Genomic DNA, 24,380 nt, shown 5'->3' with positions numbered 1-24,380 from the left:
GGGCATATACTAGAATCTTCACTCCGACATTGAATGCCCTTTTTTTTTTTATATAAAAAATTGAAATTTCTAGGAAAAAAGGAGAGATTGAGATACTAGTTCTTTGTAGATGAGTGAGAGGGCATGATTCTAAGTATCAGTATTATATCAATCAATTCATAGCAATATCACCAGAGAAACTGAAACTTATATGATATCAATATAAACCAGTTGTATCGGTTAAAAATTGGTCAATTTTTTAATTTCATCCGATACGGGCTTAATTCCGCCTGACTAGGCTCAATCCATATAAATATAGGCCAGGACCGATACAGGCACCGATACATATACGCTTGAGAGGGAGAGCACAGAAGACAGCATCCAAATAATTCAGTCTGCCGATGCCCACAAAAACATATGCGGATGAACATTGTGGAGCCAACCCTTCTTGTTTTATACACTTTAGAAGAAGAATGGTAACCCCACTACCACTAGAATATCACCATGAGCGATCAATTGATCATCCATGGCTAGTATAAAGAACTATGAGAGAGAGAGAGAGAGAGAGAGAGAGAGAGAGAGAATGATGATTTATGTCCACAGATTGGGCCCACATGCATAAATGAAAATTGAAAATAAACTTGACAATGAAAAGGAAAGAACTTATGATTACTACAAATGTGGTTAAGTTTGTAAATTGATACTTAGATAAACTTCTAGATCAGTCAGCTCAGCAGTTGCGATTTAGTATAAGTTCAAGGAAGATCAAAGGTTTAGTAATAAGTGCGATTCAGTGACCCATTTGCTGACCCCTTGTGGATCTCTTGTCTGATGCCAATGTGAAAAATTAATAAATAACTTTGTTAGTTTGTACGGCTCATGTTGTGTCACTTAAATGGGGTATCATGAATCTAATAAACATCTTCTCACTTTTTTCATGTATAAACATTAATAGCTTTTCCTTTTTTTTTTTTTTTTTTAGAGGTTATATTTGTGTTGATACTTGAACTTAGTACTACTAAAAAATAAATAAACAATTAAATTAATGTTGAACTATAGTGCTAATGATAATGTTAATCATTGTTAGAAAAATTTGTGGCCCTTAAACTTTATCGAGCATAGATTTTCTCTAATGCATATTAGAAAAACTTGTCTTGATAGCTTAAACATTCACGTCTTAGAAACTTTTTAGGAGTTCAAATTTTACGAATATGTTGTCTACTTTATTTATCCATTAATATAAAAAGTAAGAGTAACCAAAATTTTCAATGTGGAAATATAAAAATAATTTAAGGGTTTTTTCTTATTCTATAAACATGTGAGTCTTATGTGGATAACTTTTTTTTCTTAACTATTCATAGTAAATGGTCATTAAAAAAAAAAAAAAAACACAACTTTAGTGACAAGGTTCAGGGGCTACTTCACCAGTTGCTTCTCCTTGATTTGATTCACACTCACTTATAATTTCCAAGAAAGGAAGTGTGAGTCCGGAATCTCTTGGACAATTAACAAGAAGGAGACTATGAGGCTTTGCATGGTTGCAAGGAAAAAGGAAGGAAAAATAAAGTGCTTCAGTTTTGAAATGAAAAGTGAAACACTTGTAACCATGACAGTGTAATTGTAAGTTGGGGGAGGCTAGAGTTTCCTATAACGACAGTGTAAAAGGCAAATTGTACATTACACCGACAAGTGGATAGAAAATGGTATCATTCATATAGATTCCACATGAGACCTACATGGTCCGAATAAGAGATAAGAGATAGAATATCAGTGTGGGCTCCAATGTTTATTATGCAAAACGGTATAAAACTTTAAAAGAATATGTACAAAGGTAGCAAAGTGATATTTTTTCCTTGTAACATACTTAAAACCAGTTGGACAATTCTTTGATCCCTGTTCTCCATTTATTTATGCATCTTTGTTTCACTCATCATTTAGCTACTTGTAACAAGGAATATTTGAAGTTGGAGCATAGATATCAAGATTCTTTCGCCAACTAAATCTTGCCATTTTTAACTATATATTGGAGGTAAATGGAGGTTACCTTCATTATTTTAGAGGACTAATTTAGTTACATGAATAGGTTTTAGATTTATAGCATTTGAATGGATTTGGCTCCTCTATGGTGCAACACAGTGTTCGATGCGCATCCAATGCCTAGCAACGTCTTGGGCTACATGTGATCGCCTTGGGTTTCATGCCAAGGCATTGCTAGGCGTTGGATGCGCGCCGGACACTGTGTATTGGAGAATCTAGATCACATATCACTCTCATTTTTACTCTTCTGCTTCTTATTTGTTTATTTATTTATTTTTATTTGAACATTTTTAAAGTAATAAAAAAAAATTTGAATCGTACACAATAACTAAATAATTAATGATGCGCTTCCATTTGTAATAAAGGCTCAAAGCTCAATAAGAAACTTTCTACTATCTTTTTTTTTTTTCATGTAAGGTCCATTGGTACCTAAATTTTGTCAATAAGTTAGGAGAGGGATAGGTATGTTAACGGGTTACCCTGGAATCTTATGTGCTAGTAGGATTTTAATTGTAGGATTTGATCAACTTGAATAAAATCGTCGGATCGAGAGAAGATATCAAAACTTCTAATCCACTGTTGCTACACCTTTTCTCTCCCCTCTTCCCGTTACCCTTTGCAATTGACCAGTGATGCTACTTGACCTGAAATCCTGACTATCATGTCCAACCTGCAAACGATTGCATCTCCTTTCCACCTCTCTCGCTCTCCCTGCCCTACGGTGGATCTGCCTCCCCGCATTCACTATCTGGTTTCAATTCTGTCAATCCCTTCCCTTCATAGTTCTCAAATTCTTCCACCATCCTCTTGTTGCTCCCACCTCTTTAGCCTTTACGCTAAGCTAAATATAGTTGGAATTTTTATGCAACCTCTACACTAGGTTAAACTCCCAATTTCTTCTGTAGCACCCTCCATAGTGCAACGGAAGAAAACCTTTATTAAATAATTAAAAAAAAAAAAAACTAATTTAAGTGAGAAGAGGGGGGGTTAGCAGAAAGGTGCAAGGGTGGGGGTTTGCATATAGAGGAGGGGATGCAGCATGTTAAAATAAAACTTCCCAAAAAATACTTGGGGAAATTATCTAGTACTACCCCTAAAATTGAAAATAACTTGGAGTGACCCCTAAAAATGGAAATAATATCCAATGCACCCCTAATTTGTAACACCGTTAACTAAAAGTGAGAAATGATATTTTTACCCTTATACTTTAAACTCTAATAAGAGCTCATTTTTACCCTTCCAAACCCTTACATATTATCACCATCAGTTAAGCTGCGACTTTAGCTGGGTGATTATAATGCTAATAGTAACAGGCAGAAGCTGCGGTGGGTAGCTCCACACCAAATCTTCATCTGTGACCCCGGCAGAGAAAAACCCCATTTTTCTCCTTCTGAAAGGAAGACAAGTATTGAAGTTATTACCTCAATTTACCTCGTTGGTTGCTATCAATGATTTCTTAGAAGGGACGAAGGTGTGACGCAGAGCGAACTCAGGCGGTGTGGTTTTGAAACCTTATCGTCCAAGAGTGAGAGTTGTATCAGTGAAGCGCAAATTGTAATTGGAGGCGTAGAAATAAGTGAGACCAGCACTAAGGTTCCCAAATTCAGGTGGGATTTTTCCTGTCAGTTGATTGTAATAGAGCTCAAGCTGCCACAGATTCGTAAGCTTCACGCTATCAGCTGGGATTTCGCCGGATAGATTGTTATCGGCGAGTTCTAGGTCGATGATTCCAATGAGATTTTTGATGCCTTTGGGAATAGTTCCTTCAAGGCTGCAATTGGATAGGTATAGCCAGAATAGCTTTTGGAGCTTCAAAACCTCCAGCGGGAATGGAGCATTGTCGGAGAAATTGTCGCCGAGACTCAGAAAGGCAAGATTTGTCATGTTTGCCAATGAACTCCATGGGAAAGGACTGAAAATCCCACTGAAATTCAAACTTAGTAGTTCTAATTGGGTTAGAGTGGATAAATCAGGGATTGTAGTACAAGAGAAGGAATTATACCCAAGATCTAAGTACCGCAAGTAACTGCAATTCCTTGAAGCTTTTGTGATGGTACCGTACAAGAAATTCGATCCAAGATCCAGTGTCTGCAAGTACAGAAGCTGACAGAGGGAGTTTAAGGGGATAACGCCTACCAGATTTCTGTTACCCAGTTCAATACTTGTTACTGAACCCTCCAAAGTATAGGAAATTCCGGTGAAATTGCAAGGTTGATTATCTGGTGTCCATGAATCGAAAATAATGGTGTCTGATCTCCGAAACGCAACTTTGAATTTGATGTCAAGATCATCTGATTGTGCAACATATAAGAGAGACAATAAGAAGAGAAGAAGTAGAACCACAGACATGGAGGGCGGTGAAGGTAGAGAATAAACCCTAATTCTCATCTCGGTCGCCTCCTATATCCTCTTCCTCTTCCTTTCTTCTTTGTAGGTATACGGAGCAGATTGTAATCGAAGGTCATTATAGTAACTTAAAATACCCATAAGGGTAGATTGGCCATTTAGTGCAAAAATGACTGATGACATCATCTGTAAGGGGTCTACTAGACATTATTTTCATTTTTGGAGGTCACTCCAAGTTATTTTCAATTTTAGGGGTGGTATTGGATAATTTCTCAAATACTTAATTAATTGTAATTAGTGGGATTGAACCCTTGCCCTCTTTTGAAAACCAGAACTTGAGTCTGGTGCCTTAGACCACTCGGCCATCCTGATAGACAATGGTTGATCAATCTGCTATTCATATATTAACAAATTTTTTAAAAGGCATGTGCCAACGTTGGGGGGTTTCCCCTTACTTTAATCTTTTAATTTCCTTATTTTCTTAAGTAATCCCAAAAATATTTGTAATCATTTCAAACATCTTGTTGATATCACCTTCTTTCATGTTGTAAATTTTATCCCAAATTAGAAGATAACATGAGACACTCCAAGGTTGGTTTTGTTAATACCAATACATGGTGAACCAACAATCCACATTTACTTATCTATCAAATGGTTGGAAGGCTAAATCAGCTTTCTAAATTTTAATGGCTGAAAATATGATACACAATATATAATGGTCTGAGATGACCCATAAAAATTTGAGGACATAGTTTTTTCTAATAGATAGCAAAATGACAGTATGAGGAGGAATCTGCATGCCACGCTAATGGTTGATCTGAAAAAAAAATAAATAAATAACATTCATATATGTTCCACAGGTTTAGAGAAGAGAAATAAATAAGTAAATAAAAACTCATACTAGAGGAAAATAGTGGTATTTGCTTTGAGGGCATGTCCGTGAGAACTTAAAAGGCTTCAGTGGAGAGGGCAACATCAAATGATAAAAGGAAAACTGAAGAATAACAAGACAATTGCCTTTAGGACATATACTTTGTTTGGATGACGTCCTTTTGTTTCTTTACATAATAATAATAAAATATCAAATGGGTAAAACAAAGTTATTATCTCTCTTTCAATCTCTCATCCATGGTTTCAAATATCGGTCTGGGATTGACTATATCGGTTGAGATTGATCTTCAATGCTTGATTGATTTGGATTGATTATTCAGATCGTTTCAGGGGCAAAATGGTAAAAAGTTAGTACTTTTTATAAAAAAGAAGGAACAAAATCGATCGATATCCATCAATCCGATCCGAATCAATATCGACAAAGACTGATACTGATAACATCCCTTATATCCTTGCTCTCATCACATTCTCTTCTTCCTAAGCCACCTCTCCCTCTCTAGAGGAGAATAAATTTTAATGAGATGTTGGAGTTTGAAAAGAAATTCTGGACAATACTCATGATTGTGAGATCTAAGGATGGCAGATATCTATGCGTTCTTACTCCTATTTTACGGGTAAGACGTTTTTTTCTATTTGAACCTGTGACCATCAAGTCACAATAGAACAACCTTCTTGCTGCATCAAGACTTACCCTTGTATAAAGAATTATATTAAGGTAAAAAGGGTTTAGTTCTCAAAATTAATATTTTAATAGATAATAATGATAATGGAAAAAAAAATTCAGAAGACAAAAGGAGTAGCTCAAAGGGTCCGTTTGGTGCTTTATTTTTATTTTTTTTAATGGTGGTTTTGAAGATTAGAGATGAGACTATTTCTCTACCTCACGTGAGTGGAGATTCCAGAGGGTGGGGAATTGGTGCTGAGTTTGACTTTGACCATTAGGTGGTACAGAATCTTTTAGTGTTTGAAAAAGCAAAGAAAGAAGAAGAAAGAAAAGAAAAAAAGAGGATTTATGAGGAATTTGTGTTCAAATTAACCAAACATTTATTTTAAACTTGAAAATCGGTGGTAGAATTGACCCCTTAGATATCAAACCTAGTGAACCGGTAAAAAAACCCTAGAATCAGCCGATTAGATCATTCTTATTCCAATTTTTGAAACCAACTTAGAAATCATTCTTAGTAGGTTGAAAATTTGTGTAATCAGAGTATGAGACTTTTTGGCAATACATTGAGGGTTCAAAAAAGGTTATGAATTCTGATAGTTTTAAGTTATAACCATTTTATAATAAGAGAAAGGGAATGCTTCCTGGCATTACCCTTTACATTCTCTCACATGCGGCAGTGAAATGATCATCCCACACCTCCCCTTGGATTCCCTTATGCATGCTATCATTGGCCCCCGGTGCCATGCAGTTTAACAGCAAGCCCCCTTCTATATAATAATCATGATGTTAGATAAAAGAAAATTAAGAGAAAAAAGAATGCTACCTATTTGCATACGTCAATGCTTAGGCTTAGGTGGGTACAAAATGACTATGATGTCTGCCACCACCTATGCACTGAAGATACCTTTGTGCGACCTCCTGTTGATCTATGCACTGGTGCAGTGGATGCGTAGACGGGTACCGTTCTCTTGCCTAATAATTAATTTTATTGACTTATTTTTTGGTTTTTATCGTTGTTAATAAAAAAAATATCTTTGATTATCGACCTAGTTGATCCAAGTGAAATAATGATATGATGATTCTGATTGTGGATTATTGAATGATCTAAATAGTCTATGTAATAAAGTTTAGTCTGACATTTAATTAGCATCTCTCATAGGGAAGAAGCATATAACCATGTTTTTTCTTTGGTAAACAAGCATAGAAAGTATAGAGTTATGTTGATCCCTTTGAATGTTGCCTCATCTAGCTCTATTGGAAAGACAAATTGCATCGTTCCCAATGAGTAAATGTATTCCTTTCCTTATATTGGTATTGTTTTTCTTGTATTTTTTAATTGTTATTTTCTTTTTAATCTTGTTTTGATTTTTCGTTAGATCTTTAAAATTTATTTTATAAATTGGCCAACTCGGCTTAGCTTGAAACATGTCATATGAGCAAGAAACCTTGAGGTGTACTTTTCTAAAAAAAATTAGCTTCATCTAATCTACTATGTTGTAGATATTTACACCATCCAAGAATTTCTTTCTAAGTGATCTACACGGGTCTCTCAATAAAAAATTAAAGAAAAAAAAAATCCAAAAAACTTTATCACAATAATTTCTTTAGTGAAAGGTTATCAAATGTTATTGATGTTTCTTTCATCTTAAGCTTTTTTTTTTTTCTTCACTCATCACAAGAGATTACAAAATTTTGATCTTTCTTAAGCCCATTAAAATAATAATAATAAAAAAAAAAAATAAAATGCCAGTTTTTTTATATCAAAAGCCAGGGAAAAGATTGGGCATGCCGGTATCATGTGTTAGTCTCTCTACTCACCCTTAGAAAAGACCCCTATCCATCTCATCCGACACTCTCCATTGATGTATACCACTAGGACCTGCAAGTGGACACCCATCTCCTCCGCCTTGAAAGTAAATTTCATTTCTCTTTCAAGGCAAAATAGGGAAATTTTTTGGACAACACCATAGTGCTATTCACCTTTCACATTAGGTTTTTTTATTATTATTACTCTCACCATGTGGTCCCGATATAGATGATACCGTTTTTCATACTACCATTGTGTGATGTGCAGATTCTCTCTTCACGTTAGTATTGTGGGGGAGCCCCTCCAATTAAAATATTGATCACAAGGGTTTGCCATTTTTCCAAACACTACAATGCAACTATTCAGCCACGTGGACAAATGATATGTTTATTCCAACCATTGGATAGAGAGAACAGGTCTAGATACAAAAAAATGATAAAATAAACAGCTCATATGTGAATCTTGTGATTTTTGATAATGCCGCAAACATTTGTAACACTAATAACTATACGCCTCTCTCTCTCATTATTATTAGTTGGGAAATAAACGCTCCCTAGTCGCATTGCCATTGCACCCAAACACAGATGGGTGTGAAATAACACCTCTACCCTTATGAAACCCAAAAAACCCTTCCAATTGATGCCCATGTGTGCTCTCTCATTGGTCCATGTGCTTGCACAAAAGCAGCACAACTAGGGAGCGTTCATTTTTCCTTTTTATTTATTAGGAATAACAACTCTATCTTAGAGTGTGGTCTATGCCAACACGTCAAAATCATCTATAGTGTGACAGTGAGGTACAATTAACATCCAACAATTAGGGTGTATGGTCAGACCCTCCCAACTAGGGGTGTCAATCGGTCGGTCTGGCTCGGTTTTGGTCCGGATTGAGTTGGTTTCGATGTGGGAAAGTTGAAACCGAAACCGAACCAATAAGGAAATTCTGGTTTTGGTTTTGGTGCGGTTTGGTTTCGGTTTGTCTTCGGTTTCTTAAATCGATTTGTAACCGGGTTGGTTTTGATTTTTGGTCCAGTTTGGATTCGACTTTCCATACAAATGTTTACAAAACTATGCAAATTTTGATTTTTTTAATGAATTTTGGAGTGTTTTGGTTTCTTACCGATTTGATTTCAGTTTTGGTTCGGGTTTTGAGTCAGTTTCGGTTTGGTTTCAAGTTCATCTGGTTTTCAATGCGATTCTGTTTGATTTTAGGGTTGTAATACTCTAAACCGAACCAACCTAATAAGGCTTTGATTCAATTCGATCCGTGTTGTTATCAATTCAGTCTGGTCGATTTTATCGGTTTGATTTAAGAATTGACACCCCTATTCCCAATGGTTGGATATTCACTTACCTTTTTGTTTGTTGTAGACAATTTGGCCTCTACGCTAGCATTTTCATGTATATGGACGCATGGACTGTTGGTCTAGGGTAGGGGTGTCAATTCCTAAACCGAACTGGTAAAACCGGCCGGACCGAACCAATAACAACCCGGACCGAACCGAATCGAAGCCTTATTGGTTCGGTTCGGTTTCGAGTATTGTAACCCCAAAACCAAACCGAACCGCACCAAAAACCGGATGAACCCGAAACCAAACCGAAACCGGCTCAAAACCCGGACCGAAACCGAAACCAAACCGGTAAGAAACCGAAACACTCCAAAATTCATTAAAAAAATCAAAATTTGAATAGTTTTGTGTACATTTGTATGGAAAATCGAATCCAAACTAGACCAAAAATCAAAACCAATCCGGTTACAAATCGATTTAAGAAACCGAAGTTCAACAATTCATCATTTGGTTGTTTCCTAATGGCTCCATACCGGTTTAAAAAACCGATCCAAACCGAAATGAACCTAATAAATCCAAACCGGTACCAACCCGAACTCAAACCGCACCGAAGCCGACACCGGACCGAAACCGATAAATCCTTAATGGGTCGGTTTCGGTCACTTCCAAACTCACACCGAAACCGGTGGAACCGGACCGAAACCGCACCAACCCGGACCGTTGACACCCCTAGTCTAGGGTCTTCTCCGAAGGCCCAGAGAGAGAATCACTTCTTTTATTTTATTAGACAAGTGGCAATAAAAATTTACGAAAAAAAGACAAGTGGCAATAAAATGGTATAGGGTCGACTGGCCGAGTGATAGTGAGGCGAGTCTTTAAGCGACTGATGCAATCAGTTTCTCCAATTTCCAAATTTTTTTATTAGTACAATAGTCTAAAACTATAAATATTAAAGGGCGTGAGAGGGACAAAGAAAGACTAAATTTCATAAATTAAACCAAACTGAGTGGAAGAAGACAAACACAGACCAACCAATCTCAGATTCTTTGGTGTCTCTCTGCCATTTCGGCTCTGCTCACTTCTGTTGCTCACTAAGTCACTACTGTGTATCTATGTAGGCTATATCAAGAGAGAGAGAGAGAGAGAGAGAGAGATTCAGAGAAGTAGCAGAAGACCTGTGGTTGGAGAAGAAGAGGCAAGCTCGACGAAGAAATGTACGCAGAGACGGGGTTTCTGTGTCCATATTTCCAAGGTTTTCCTCAGGAAATTCAGCACCTTGAGGATCTCTGTCGATTCCAGAAGAACAATGCTCCAATTGTGTATTCTCTTTCCTCTATTTACTCTCTTTCTCGTTTCCTCTGTTTTTTGATTTGGGTCATCGTGGGTTATTTTGGTTTTTCTCAATTGATCGAGCTTTGTATACTTATTGCGGATTTTGAGATATCTGCTTCGAGATTGATTTAGGGTTTCTAATCTACTTCTCTCCTGAGTTTTTTTCTTGGGTTACTATCCTTTTCCTGATTTTAGTTTTTTGAATTAAGACTCTTCTCTTCTATTCGGTTTTCTATGGAGTGTGGACAGTCCGTGTTTGGGAACTGTAAAAGATACTTTTGTGTTCGATTCTAGTTCTTATTGGGTATCTTCTTCCTCTGGCTCCTGTTGGTTGATGATCTAGATGAGAGAAAAAAGGTCAAAAATGGCGGTCTTGTTTAATCATCTTCTTCATATTTTCCTCTTTCTACAGTGACAATAGATTTGTGTACATCTCTTCTTCTCAAAATTTTTTTGACGATCTTCGTGTTTCCCCCATTATTTGTGTTGTTGTACTTCTGGTTTCTGATGTGAACTCGCCATTGAGGATTCACTTTTTCTCCGCCCGTGGATATTAAAAGAAGGAAAAGATGGAGAAAAGCAAAAGGGTACCCTTGATCTTACCCTTTTCCTTCTCTTGCCTTCCCCACAAGGAAAAAAAGTACCTCCAGTATGGAATCTGTAGGCTGAAGGAGAGAGAGAGAGAGAGAGAGAGACTGGTAGGGTTGATGGGAAAGTCCGCAGATCTTGTGGAGATGCTTTGCGGAAGTCGCGAAGTTTCTCGGGAAAAATCAACCATGTGGTTTGATTGGGCATTTTGGTCATTTAGTATGTTTTAAGGGAAATATCAAAGTAGATTAACCTCCAAACTAGCGGTTTGTGATGGATTTCATTCCATCACTGCCCTTTGTTTTGGAGGCAAAACATGACACTCCAATGCTATGTAATGGTCAAACGCCCTTAATGATCTCAATTGACTAAAATGCCCTGACTAGGCTTTACTGGTCTACTAACCTTTCCGGCGGGAACTGCCTTGTGCACTTTAAAGAGTGAAGCTGGGAAATCAAAATTTCCCCCTTCCCTTCCTGGTTGATATCAGGGGACTAAATCCTTGAATATTTCGAAATGGGTTTTAGAAAACACTTTAGAGGCATAATTTTCTGGAAAGAAATATTGGTTGTGGCTTATTTTTTGGTATAAGCAGATGTGCTTTCTGCTTGTGAAGCTATATCTGCAGCTGATCCTCTATGGGGTAATCTTCATATCAGAATACATCAGGGAAGACAACCCAGGAATGGAAAATTGAAATACTATAGATGTTTTCTCTTTTCCAGTGCATATGTATTGTAGTTCTACCTTGCATTGTTTGTATCGCTGTTTAGGAATTTGTCCATAGAATACCCAACCAGTCTGCTCTCTGAGCAATCTCTTGGGCTGTTGGTTGGTCATACTTAACATTAGCTCGTAGCTAGAATTGATTTACATGATTCACAGCCTTGTCAAAGATTTGCAGATGTGCTACGTAGCTTGCTCAAATACTTTCATATTTGTTGGTGTTCTGAGGTAAATAAATGTGGCAGACCAACCTAAGTTAGTAAACCTTTTGTAGTTGTTTATTTCTTAGTTTCAAAGATAATTTTTCTGTAATAGGTGTTGCATACTAGTAATTTTGGTTAGTACATCTTATACTCGGTCCAACTTTTTAAGGGAGGTCAGATGTTAATTAGGTCAAATGAGCTGAAATCAACTCTTTTTTTTTTGTGTGGGCATAAACCGCATCTTATTTGTTTCTTGATTTCCCCAAATGGTAACATTTATATTCCTAAAGAGAGGTTAAATATTTAATTCCTTGTTCATTTCTCTTATTTCTGTCATTTATGGTGTCTAAAATTCTCTCTCGTCATCTGGAATTTTTTTTTCGCTAAGAATGGCAGATTGATTCGGCCATTGAAATGTTGCCAATGATCCATTTGGCATATTAGCCTTTCCTGCCTTCCCATGGAGGGGACACTAACATCCCAAAACATTATTACCGGGGAAAAGAAATCCCAAGACAGGACAGCCTTTGCATGATAGAGTGAGTCTCATTTTATTTAGTGAAACAAATTTATATGTGCGGTGAAGATTTTGTTTTGTTGCTCTTATAGTAGTAGCTCATTAATTTCTTCGATATAATGGCTGGTAAGAGATTTTGGGGCATTTGTAAGCTGGGAAAGTTTTCTCAGGGTTTTGCCATATCTGTAAGGCATTAAGAGGTGTGTCTTTTTCAGTTCTTTTTAACCTTGTAGAATATTTTACTGATATATCTTACCCAAATTCTCCCAGATAGGATGGGGAGGTAAGGTAAAGTGATTTAGTTTTTTATAATCTTAGATATTCTTTTCTTTCTCTAAATTTTATTCTGTATTTTTTCCCCCTACTGTAGGACAACCTGATTCAGAACACTGTGTCAGAGTATGACCTGGGAGGAGAAGGAGATCTATTTAAAGCTCCAGAACCTATCATTGAAGAACCTGTTATAAGCCTTGATCCCATGGCAGCTGCCATTTCAATGATTTCATGTGGGGAAGATGGCATACCTTCCCAAACAATGAAAGTCACAGATATTGAATCAATTCAATGCGAACAACTGTTAAGCGAGTTCTACTATGAGTGCAAGAAGGATATGTTGGAACAATCCCAAATGGAGGAATCATTTCCAGAAGTCCTGGATGTCAAGATTCCTGCTATCCAGGTGGAAGAGGATCCGACAGCAGAGAAAAATAGCTTGGCTTCAGTGACACCAATCCCAAAAAGTGTTAGTTTTGAGTGCTTGAGCTCTATTGACCAGTTTCATGGGGGTGCCGCAAGACCAAATTTTCTGGATTTTCGAGGGGTAGATTTTGAAACTGCCTGTGGGATGCGGAGGGCTTTCAGTGAGGGCGATATACAGGTATGCACTTTGTTTTCAGAGTTCCTGTCACTTCCTTCTAATATGAAGGCAATCTGGTAATGCTGAGGAATTAGATAATTTCTTTTTGTCATGCCTACCTTCTAGAAGAGCTTATTTTATATGGTCAAAGATTAAATACCAAGTAATTACTGTTAGCACAACAGAAACATTTTTCCAATTTGACTCTGGAAACACTGTAATTCTGTTAGTTTTGACCGAAATGGAAAAAATTATTGAAATGTGAGGACATCCATGGCACAACTGTTTTTCAATATGAACATCTTTTTTTTTCATGATCACAAACTCATTAAAAGGATCTGAAATGCCAAGGTTGGTCACAATTGATCCAATTGTGCACGTGCCATGTTTTCATGTTATATGGGACCCAAATGGTCTTTAGCCCAAACAAGTGGGTGAAGTGCCTCACAAGGGAGTCAATATTAATGGGAGATTAGAAAATGCCACCAGAATCACCAGATTCCATCATCATAAATTGGCACTCTCATAATGTTGTGGCACTTTTTAATCAATTTGCTTGCTTATTTTGGCTGAAACTTGACCAAAGAGATGACTATGGGATCCTCTATCACATGGATAGACTCAGTTTCATCCATTTCTGCCATGTGGCAATTGGTGATACGTAACATTCTTGACTATTCCCAGTGACAGTTGATCCAAGAATCCATTGTAAACTAGATCAACTGAATCCAACAATCCATTTAAACTAGATGAACTAATTATTGAAGCTAATCATTCCTGCCTGTTCATATTACTCCATCCATTGCCTCTGGTTTGATCAAGGAAATTTGTGGAATTATTCTGTTCAAATCACTTGGGTGTGGTACCTTTCCATCTGATCATAACCATGGATTCCCGTTGAAATTTCTCTTATTCAATTTACCCTTTCTCGTTCTTGGGAAAATTTATGGATCTCTGATGCAAACTAGAAATCAGACCGAAACATGATGTACTTTGACTACCCTGATCTGAAATCCAGCCCGCCCTCTGACCTGTAAATGAGGCCCAGTGGTGGGTTGCTGGTTAAATTGGCCAGGTAAAACAGGTCACAAGAATTTGGTTTTAAGGCTCTGGATGTTTAAATTAGTCTAACAAATGTTAAATATTAAGTCAATATATTACAATTGAGGTGAAACCACAGTGTGGTAAGGGGTGTTTTGGAGTTCTGAAGCTCAGGTCCTGCCAGTTGAATTATGTCAAAATTCTCTAGATTTTCCCTTTGAAACATGTTTGGATGGTTAAACAGGACAAGTTTGATGGTTGATCATATGATTGAGTTTTAAGAGAAACTGAGTGACAAGGGATGATCTGCCTGTAGGTTTAATATTTAGGCTGAGTTTTGTGCATTAGGAGATTTTATAGGTCCTACCTGTTGAGTGCTTGTGTAACCTTATTATTTGCACCGCACTCACATGCTGACAGAGATGGGCCTTCTATGGTTGTACAAGGAGCTTCTGTGGTTGGTCTTTGGGAAATGGAAAGCCTGTAGAGACCTTATCCCTTAATAGTGAGAAGTATGGAAACATCACTTGTTTTTCTTTATTTGTGCTCTCAAATCTCTAGTGTATAGCACCGGACTTACCTTTGCTTTGATCTCTAATTGTTCATAGTCTCTGCAACAAAAACACTATAGTCACCGAGAGATGTTCTTTTTGTGTTAAGGAATTTCCTCTGGATGTGGTTTGTGGGTCACTGATTATGATTTTTTTCTGGCAGCTTCTTGGCAATGGGAATTCGAGCTCCATTCACTCTCACTTTGAGCGCCCAGTAACCATTGGCAACTATACCATTGAAGAACGCAAGCAAAGGCTTTCCAGATATAGGAAGAAAAAGACTAAGAGGAATTTTGGCCGGAAAATTAAGGTAAGCCTTCAGTTGCAAATTATGGGTCATAATTTCTTTGGTTTTAAGAGTTACGATCTTTATCCTCAAATTAATTTAGCTGTGTTGGTTTAGTTCATGTGATATATACCAGCTGCCATGTAGCCAACAAAGCTGAGATTTAATCCTTGATAAGGCTTCTATGTGTACTTTAATGTTTTAACGAAGATTTCGAAGCCTCATTTTGTACCTGAGATTTCCTTTTTATGTAGTTTTTTTTATCCTGTGCCCAGCATTCAAAGATTAAGGCTGTGTTCGTATGCGTTCTTGGAATATACTCTCGGTCTAGAACACATTATGAAGCCTAGTTCTTCTCTATTTTCTTGATTCAGAATGCATTCTAGACCCAGAATCTATTCCTGTAAATGCATACGAAACACAGACTAAAATGGTAAATAGAAGTTACTTGAACCGTATGAAGAATCTCTTTCAATCGGCTAATGGCGGTCTCTCTCAGTATGCTTGCAGGAAAGCATTAGCTGACAGCCAGCCGAGAGTACGAGGAAGGTTTGCTAAGACTGAAGAATCAGAGGTTCCAAAGAATTAGGAAGACTAAATATGGCACTAAGGAACTAGGTTGCTCTATCATGAAGAATAAAAGGAAACTAGAAAAAAGTATTAGGTTCATTTTAAGATAATAGATGGTGAGGAAGGTAGCCCTAGAATAGGCCATTCATATGCTCAATCGGCTTTTTTTCTTATTTAGAGAGGTATCAGATCTTCAAAGTAGCTTCTTGCTTTATCATCATTGTAATGACAATCTCTTTCTGTAGTTACTTTCAGTACATCTGTAAATATTTATTGAAATAAAGAAGCCGAAATTTCTGTTTGGTCTAACATATATATTATGGGAAAAAGTTCTCTGAGTCGTTGGATCTCTCTCTCCAATAAATGATCTTGTTGCCCTCCTATGTAGTATACTGTTATGTCGTGTACCACTTGCTTGCATCTCATTGATGTGTTCCTCTATACCACTTTCTGAGATAACTTTCACCTATGTATTGAGTTTATAGTCTACCTTTGGGGCTGAAGCTGGAACTCAAATCCTTTGCAGTTGGCAATGAGGATCTAACGGCTAGGAGGGCCCTAGCATGCACCCTAACCGTCGGATGCTCATTGGCACTCATTGTAACAATTCATATGGTAATTGGCCATTCTGGATGAGTTGGAACCAGGGATTTCATTTAGAATTGGTAAAGTTCAATTTGACATGATTCTTCTAACCTTTTTTACCATTATGTCATTTTAAAGAGATGTCATTGTCTTCAATTTTTTTAAGTATACAAGTGTAATGATATGATTTTATCTTCATCGAATGAAAAATATGTATTATTCTATAGGGAAAAATATTCCCAGAACGTGAGTGTTCCGATCACTTTTGCACACTCCCTTACATTTCATTGTTCATCCATATCAATGAAATGTCTAAAATACCCCCTTGGAAGATTTGAAAGGAGGAACCTTCAAATTCTCACATTAGAAAACAGGCATCTGGCCAAAAGTAAAATTATAAATTATTTCACCTTAAGAGGTGTTAATAAGAAAATCCCATTAGTAATATATTCATACTCGAGATGCTCCCCACAACACAAGTGTGATCGTGGGGAGGAACTTACATGTTACACAAATGGTTGTTTTGAAAAACTGTATCGTCCACATAGGGTTCACATACGATAAAAACAAACAAAAACTCACGTAAAAATAGAACTACAATCCTTTGACAAAAAGAAAAAAAAAAAAAAAATTTGCACTCCAGCGTCGTGGGAAAGTATTTCCCTACTCATCAACAGCAACAAGAATCCCTGATCCATCATATATGCTTTATGAAGGGGTCCTCACCCCTATAATTCCCCGGGGGATTATAAGAACAGATAGCATAGGCACCTCCGTTAAGGCACTGAACCATGGAGCAACCAACCTTCAAACTGTCCCTCCACACAACCTGCTTATAGTGTCCACAAATTTTGTTAGCCGCACACATGTTACCTGTCCTATTGTAGTTGTGTTGCTCATCGACCCATTTTGCCACAATCTGCGCCGGCGAGAAGATGTTACGCGCAGCCCAGAATATGTTCTCGCCGTGAGGACCATCAGAATGGATCATCAAGCAATCAAAGATGCGTTTAGCTGCAAAACGTCTTGCGTAGCGTGCAAGACTATTGTCCCATACCATTGGTGGTTCACCCATTGCTTGTCTCACCTTGTTGTGGGCTTCTAGCCATCCTTTGCTTGTTGAAGCAGATCTTGGTCTCATCACATTTTGATGATGACCAATGCTTAGGCTGAACCTCTGTTTCTGGTTTAGGTGATTAAAAGAGGGATATGGATGTGGATGTGATCTAGATAAGGAATGTGGTCGAGGTTCAACAATGGCAAGTTGAGAAAGGGAAGAGAAGATGAAGATGGCAATGAAAAGAGCTTCTTGGGCTTTGGAAGGGAGCATTGCCTTTCTCATCTGACAAAAATTTCCACAACTCTTTTTTTTTTTTTTTTCTTTTTCCCTTTTTTTTTCTTGGGAGGGATTGTTGCTGACCTGCTTGTGAGGAGCAGGGAAAGGAGAGGATAGGAGAGAGGTTTTTTTTTATTTGGTGTGGGTTCTGAGGATGACCTTGTTTTGGTTTGAAACTACAGACTTGCAATCAAATTTGCCCCCTTTAGAAAAAGGTTTTCCATTTAGTAATGTACATTGATACCTACATGTAAAGTTACCAAAATACCCTTTTAAAAAAAAATTAATGTGAGGAAAAACCTCATTAACTAAAACTGTTTTAAAACATCTATCAAAATTCTAGTGTCATAGATTTTAGTTTTCTTGTGCATAACAAGTAAAGCCAATTGTTTGAACAAAAGCACAATTTCGTTAGGACCCTGGAATCTAATTTTTACCCAAAAAATGGACTTATAAACAAAAAATAAGGGTACTACACTCTAAGGCCGTGAACTAGTGCTCGCATTCACTACAGAGTTATCCAAAATCTCTGAATCACTCTAATCTTTAGTCACATCCCATCCTTCATCTTTTGCTTGCTTTAAACTATGGAGAAAACTTCTAGTATCTGCTTCAATATTTTTTTCATCTCATCATATAGTCTACACAAAATAAAATAAAATGCCCCATAAAGAGAATGTCATAAGCCCAACCTGAAACATAACAAGCATTATTAGAAACACTTGTGCATATAAAATTAACTTAGGACGTAAATGTAGTAGAATATGTAAATTAATATTTTACATGTGTTAAAATACACATTTCAGGGTTTTTGATGTATCATTTATATTAAGCGAATATAATTTAAGCTCAATACTGACAGGAATATTGATATAGATCAGGCATAAAGCTATTAATTGGCGGTTAGAAGAGTAAATAAAGCTATTATTTACCCATCTTATAAAGCATTAAAAAATTTGGAGGGCAATATTGTGGTTTGCAGGGAAAAGAAGGGCAATTTTGTACTAGAAACGTTCCATTTTAACTCTGAAGCGGTTAATCGTTGTGGGTTAAGCGCCAAGCGCTGGTTTAGGCCGTGAATGGTGGTTTTGTACTCATGAGTGCCATGGTCAACGGTCAACAAATAAGTTGTTTTTCTTTTCTCAATTTTGTCATAAAATTTTCAACCCCCTAAAAAAAAATCTCTCATAATCCTCTCCAACCTAGTTTAAACCTTTCAACAAACCTCTATTTTCGTGGTTTACAATTAGCTTTTCTTCACCCATGGTGAAAAGAGAATTTTCTTATCCAGATAAAAGTTTTGAGATCAAATTCATCGGTTAGTAAATGATCTGTTGCTAGATCTAATCCAATTACGGAAAATATCAAGTGCTTGGTTGTAGCTTTTCTAAACACAAATAACCTGATTACAATTGGTTAATGGCCGATTTAAGTCCCAATTAACCAACAAGCCTCTTTAAAGCTTGATTGTAATCCAATTACCATGAGCCCAATTATAGATCAATAACCAAATATAGAAGTTTATCCATGCCCAAGTTTATGAGGCCTGATTACTTAAACGGAAGGTAATGATGCAAGGTCTTAGCGATTAGGCCCCATTATTTGATGGCCTTAGGGAAGAGTATTTTTTTACCTTGTAACATTGTGCACAATAGGGGTGGGAGTTAAATGATGACATATGAGTCTCTCTAATCACATGGTCACTTCACATACTATTAGGTGATGACATCTGTCTTTTTTTTTTCCCATAAATGCTCCTCCATACACTCTTAGTAATAGAAAAGACAAATGTCATCACCTAGCCATACATGAAGCATAAACGTACTAGTAAGTGATCATGTCTCCTCTTCTCCCTGGTGAAGGAAAACTAATAAATCGTAACTATAGAATATAAACTAATAAACATGATTTCTACTCTGTTATGCAGTAGTTTAGATTTGATGAAAGCTATACGATCATGAAAGAATTCAACCCTGTAAAATCGGTTTACAAGATGAGGGAATCCAAGATCATATCAACCCATATTAATTCCCATAAAAAATCGATGTAAGATCAACCCCATATACTGAAATGGGATTGAAACAAAAGCACAAGTTTGAGACATTTTCTAGTAGCTAATAGTTATTAGAAAACACCCTCTCACTTAGCTGTCATAATCATTAATACATTGTGATCCATTTGTCCTAAACATTTTTATATTAGACACCTAGCCTTTCTGTAAATATATGTCAATCTGTGTTCTTAGTAACCTCTTGTTATGATAGCATCCTTGATGAGATTGAGAGACTTTCAGATCACTCTAGAGTTGTTGAGGGTCAGGAACCATATCTGGGTCAAGTGCTAGAACAAAGGTCATCTCGTTCATATGGCTCTGGTAACTAATAGTTAAGGCCTGGAAAAAATCAAGAAAATAGCATTCAAAGTTAATACTGCCTTGAGATAAATGAAATTCAAGTTCATTCACATGAACATGTATAGTATTTTGATCCTGGAGAAAAATGCTTACATGTGGGTGCCCATAAACAGTAGAAGCAAGGTAAGCCATTGGATGACCATAAAAATAGATTTCTTCGATGGGTCTGATACTCTAATTAGGTTTGTGAATGACATTGTTGGTTGCCCGTAACCTATGTCAATCTAAAACCTTAAGGCATCAGTTGGAGAGAGCTTCTCAAGTACATAGAGACACCAAAAAGGACTAAAACGAATTGATATGGGGCCTTAGCTTCACAACTCTCAATAGTAACCATATCTAGTTCTACACGTGGATAGACAACTTAAGAAAAATAATTAGCAAATGAGCTAGGTCTCTCATACCATATCAAACATATTAACGGTAACAAGTAAAAAGTTACTGATTGTGCACCCCAACTTCTAGATATAGGGCTGCATGAAAAACTGCCCTGCCGTCCATGATCGATGCCTCTATGCACTCTTCCATTGCCTGCATGCTAGTGCAATAACCACACGACTTGACAGAGATCCTTCTCCAAAATAATGTAAAGCCCCTTACTGATTTTTTTTCCCTTGCCACTAAAAGGTGTAAGTGCGATATTCTTCTTATAGCAAATGTTGTTTTAATTTTGAATCCACACTAGAATGTCCTATTGAGGATTCTTTACTCCAACAACTTCTAGGGCTCTTCGAACAATATGATATCTTATATTGGGTAAATCCTTTAGGCCTTGTGGAATTATTTATCTGCTTAAGAATCAAACAGATCCTTTACCCTTTACCTCAACAGCTGAGCAAAAAGTTACATAAAATTAGGGTGTAAGGATTGTTGTTAGGCTGCATATATTGTGCGTCCTCTCATAGGGAGAGAGAAATGACTGCATTGACCCCTCTTCGCATTGGCTCTCGCATTGATGCAGGACACGATGCATGTAATTAGACAATAATCATTTTTTAGACAATTGATTGGCAAACTTGAAAATCTATTGAAAGCTTATTTAATTACATTCCGGTTGTTGATAGTAATAATTCTTAGCGAAAAAAAAGTAGTAGCAAGCTATGAATGTTAAAAGTTAAGAGTCACCAGGATGCGAAACTCGATATGAGGATTTAGATAGATTCGGATTCAGCCCTAACCCTAAAAAAAAGGCTTGTAGATCATTGCTCGAGATAAGAATTGAAATCTGGCTTGGCTGATGCCGGCCCGGCCAATCCATTCTAGATTCTTGAAACCATGGGTCACCTATCTCATGTGATTGGACAAAACCCAAGAATCACATGTCAAATTCGTCTATAGTGAGGTGATAAGGTGTAGTGAACATTCAATGGTTGGGGTGTATGGTCGGGCCTCCCAACTGTTGGATGGTCACTCCACCTTACCGCTCGCTGCAGACAATTTGACTCAAGAATCACATATCTCATTTTGTGCTCCCTTTATATGTTAAACAGAATATAGACAACTTTATTATTTGGGCAAGTGATGACATATGAATATAAATGGGCAACAAATCTATTAAGGTGAACCAACGCCTAGCTAGCACACTGGATAATTACCCGCATGGTGGTATGATGGGTCCTGGCCTTGGGGGTCGAGGTCGAGGTCGAGTTCTTGACTCTCTTGAATTTCACATGCAAGCTTTGACCTGTTACCAGCAGGCCCCATTTTCCCTTGGCTTGTGTGGTTCTTGATGATATCCCCCATGGCCCCACTCCCTCAATAGGAAGCATAATAAATAAATAAGAAGAAGAAGAAGAAGAAAGAATGACAAGAAGAAAATAAAGGAAAATGATTTTCTGAACCCTCAGGGAGGATACGCAAGCGCGCGCACTCTCTCTCTCTCTCTCTCTCTTTGTCTTTGTCATATTGAAACGATCGTGTGAAATTGTTTTATTATATCTCGTTAATGTGCTCATCTATTCCATCTGTTTAAAGAATCCTATATCAATGGTTTTAGGGCATAGTATTGCAATAAGTATATATCAATCATTCTTAAAATCGATATGACATGGATCGCCTATATCAGATAGAAATACCCTTAATTTTTTTAAGAAAATGAACTTTTTAACCTTTTTACCCCTGATTCATACTGTTCAATCGATATAGTACTGGTCAGATATTGGGATTGAAAACCTGCCAAATCAATATAGATAGCCCGATATGTTGATCCAATACAATTGATACTTAGAACCATGATCCTATACCTAAAATGAAATACAATCAAGTCCTTCCACCTTGCGTTCCTTTTTGAATGATGAATGTCAAAGGCACAGGGTCTTTCTAAAGGTGGAGTGGTTATTGATTAAAAGAGAAAAGAACTCTTCTTTTTTAAAGAAAAGATGATAACTGAGGGCATCATCACTGGGGAAGGCATTAATGAGTGTGATGGGGGAGGGGAGAAAGAAAGTAAGTGAAGAAGGATTAAAGGTATTTTTTTCTGGTTATGAAAGAAGGATTAAAGTCAGTTCCTTTTTGGGTGGAAGATTTCAACTACTTTGACAAGTGAAAAAACGAGAGAAAATTCACCAAACTAGGGGAGGGGGTTCTCTAGCAAGTAGCATAGTGGAGCATCAATGAGATATTGTGGAATGATTTTGTGTATAAAAGGGCAGCGAGGCCATTTCATATGGAGAGAGAGAAAGAGTGCTAGAATAACCACGGATTTAGGAATTAGTATCGTATTGATCCAATACATATTCGTATCCATGGTGATCATTACCAATTCTTACTATTGGATTCTTTTCCTTCAAGAAACAATTTTGTATGGAAATTAAACCAATACAATTTTTTTTGGGGGGGGATGTTTGACTAAGGGTATTAATCGGTTTTGGTTTCGGTGTATACAATGCAATTCGGTGCGGTTCACATTTATTTGTCTAAAACCAAAACCGCACAATTTACTAAAGTGTTGCACTTTTTGAAATCACAACCGTTTAGTAAACGATTTCAGTTTAATGGTTTTTAAATGGTATCGGTTTCACGGTTTTAAACGGTTTTGATTACAGTTTATTTCATACGGTTTCTAAACGGTTAGTAATCAGTCTGTTATTCGCATGCTTACTAAAATTTGCTTTTGTCGATAAACACTTCAATCTTGTATCAAATTAAATGAGGCATTGAACAAGCAATGATTTAACTACATAATAGGAGTAAATTATTGAATATACTCTTAGACGACCTCTATGGTCCTTAATTTTTTCCTAAATTAAACCATTATGTTTTGTTAAAACAACCAAATATTTAATCGTTATACGAGTTAATTAGATCAGCTTTGATGGTTTAAACGATTTGATTTTCATGGTGTCAATTCGTTTGAAACCAACGGGTTAAACGGTTAAAACCGACCTGACCCATTTAACTAATTAGTCTTAAATTTGAAACCAGAACCGAACCATTTCCTAAATGGTTTGTGGTTTGGGTGTAAATGGCTCGATTCGATTTTAGTAAACGATTTCAATTTCAAATTCACATCCTTAGATTTGACAAAAAAACTATTGAAATAGAACCCTAAAGTTTCTACTAGAGATAGAGATGTTCTTGATCTAAATGCTTTGGGCCATCAGCAAGTCATCCCCAACCCTAGTTATTAAATTCTCTGAATTATTCGCAGCCGAACAGAATTTTATCGAATTTTACGAATAATTTGGTCCAAATCCAAATCAAATAAAATTTTTTGAAAAATTCTCGAATTTTATAGACTTTTTTAAAATTCATGAATAATTCGGCCGAATCGAATTTTATCCGAATTATAACCGAATTTTATCCCATATAAAAAAAAAAAACAAAATTATCTTGAATAAGTCAATAAGCCTTTAGAAAATAGTGTGATTATTATGTATTTATTATCATAATGTTATTTTTCTTCTTTTCTTAACAGACACCAACAAAGTTTATTTTTCTTGAGATAATCTTTCATATTTTTACAAAAAATAAAATAAAATAAAATAATCTCTTATCCCATTTTGGTTTGACTGAGTTTTACAGTTGTTACTCTCTCTTTAGTCTTTAAGGTGAACATGCTCATGGTGGGTGACATGGGTCTAGCTGAATTTATGCTTAGTCCCCTCTCTCAGTCTCTCTTTCTCTGATTCAATTATTTGAGTAATAGAAAATGAGTTTAGAAAAAAAAAAAAGAGCTAAATCTAATATTTTTATCTTTAAAATTTAAAATTTTTATTTTTATATCATTTGTATGTTATGTACATATGATAATTCATAGATAATATGAAACAAGTATTGCAAATATTAAAAATAATATCCAATTTTTTTGTTCACTTTTTTATTTTTGTAAACAAATAATTCTCGAATCTGAATCCAAACTC

The 24,380-nt window shown here is 36.5% G+C and overlaps 2 protein-coding genes across 2 annotated transcripts; one reads left to right on the top strand and one right to left on the bottom strand.

The window, feature by feature from the left end:
* The first annotated feature begins 9,992 nt into the window (after window positions 1-9,992).
* LOC122062067 lies at window positions 9,993-15,994 on the top strand. The gene is made up of 4 exons (XM_042625709.1): window positions 9,993-10,332; window positions 12,752-13,258; window positions 14,993-15,139; window positions 15,615-15,994. The coding sequence occupies exons 1-4, from the start codon at window positions 10,228-10,230 to the stop codon at window positions 15,702-15,704; spliced, it is 849 nt and encodes a 282-aa protein (XP_042481643.1). The 5' UTR covers window positions 9,993-10,227; the 3' UTR covers window positions 15,705-15,994.
* Window positions 15,995-16,691: 697 nt separating this feature from the next.
* On the bottom strand, window positions 16,692-17,679 carry LOC122062127 (pathogenesis-related protein 1A-like). Its single transcript, XM_042625791.1, has one exon. The coding sequence runs from the start codon at window positions 17,610-17,612 to the stop codon at window positions 16,968-16,970; it is 645 nt and encodes a 214-aa protein (XP_042481725.1). The 5' UTR covers window positions 17,613-17,679; the 3' UTR covers window positions 16,692-16,967.
* Window positions 17,680-24,380: the final 6,701 nt, after the last annotated feature.

This window comes from Macadamia integrifolia, chromosome 14, assembly GCF_013358625.1.
Source record: "Macadamia integrifolia cultivar HAES 741 chromosome 14, SCU_Mint_v3, whole genome shotgun sequence".
NCBI classification, from domain to species: Eukaryota; Viridiplantae; Streptophyta; class Magnoliopsida; order Proteales; family Proteaceae; genus Macadamia; species Macadamia integrifolia.
This window is presented reverse-complemented; position numbering and strand designations above follow the sequence as displayed.

Coding starts and splice junctions, on each gene's coding strand:
- LOC122062067 (XM_042625709.1), top strand. CDS start 10,228: ATGTACGCAGAGACGGGGTTTCTGTGTCCATATTTCCAAGGTTTTCCT. Junction 13,259..14,992: donor TCAGTGAGGGCGATATACAG/GTATGCACTTTG, acceptor TTTTTCTGGCAG/CTTCTTGGCAATGGGAATTC. Junction 15,140..15,614: donor ATTTTGGCCGGAAAATTAAG/GTAAGCCTTCAG, acceptor GGTCTCTCTCAG/TATGCTTGCAGGAAAGCATT.
- LOC122062127 (XM_042625791.1), bottom strand. CDS start 17,612: ATGAGAAAGGCAATGCTCCCTTCCAAAGCCCAAGAAGCTCTTTTCATT.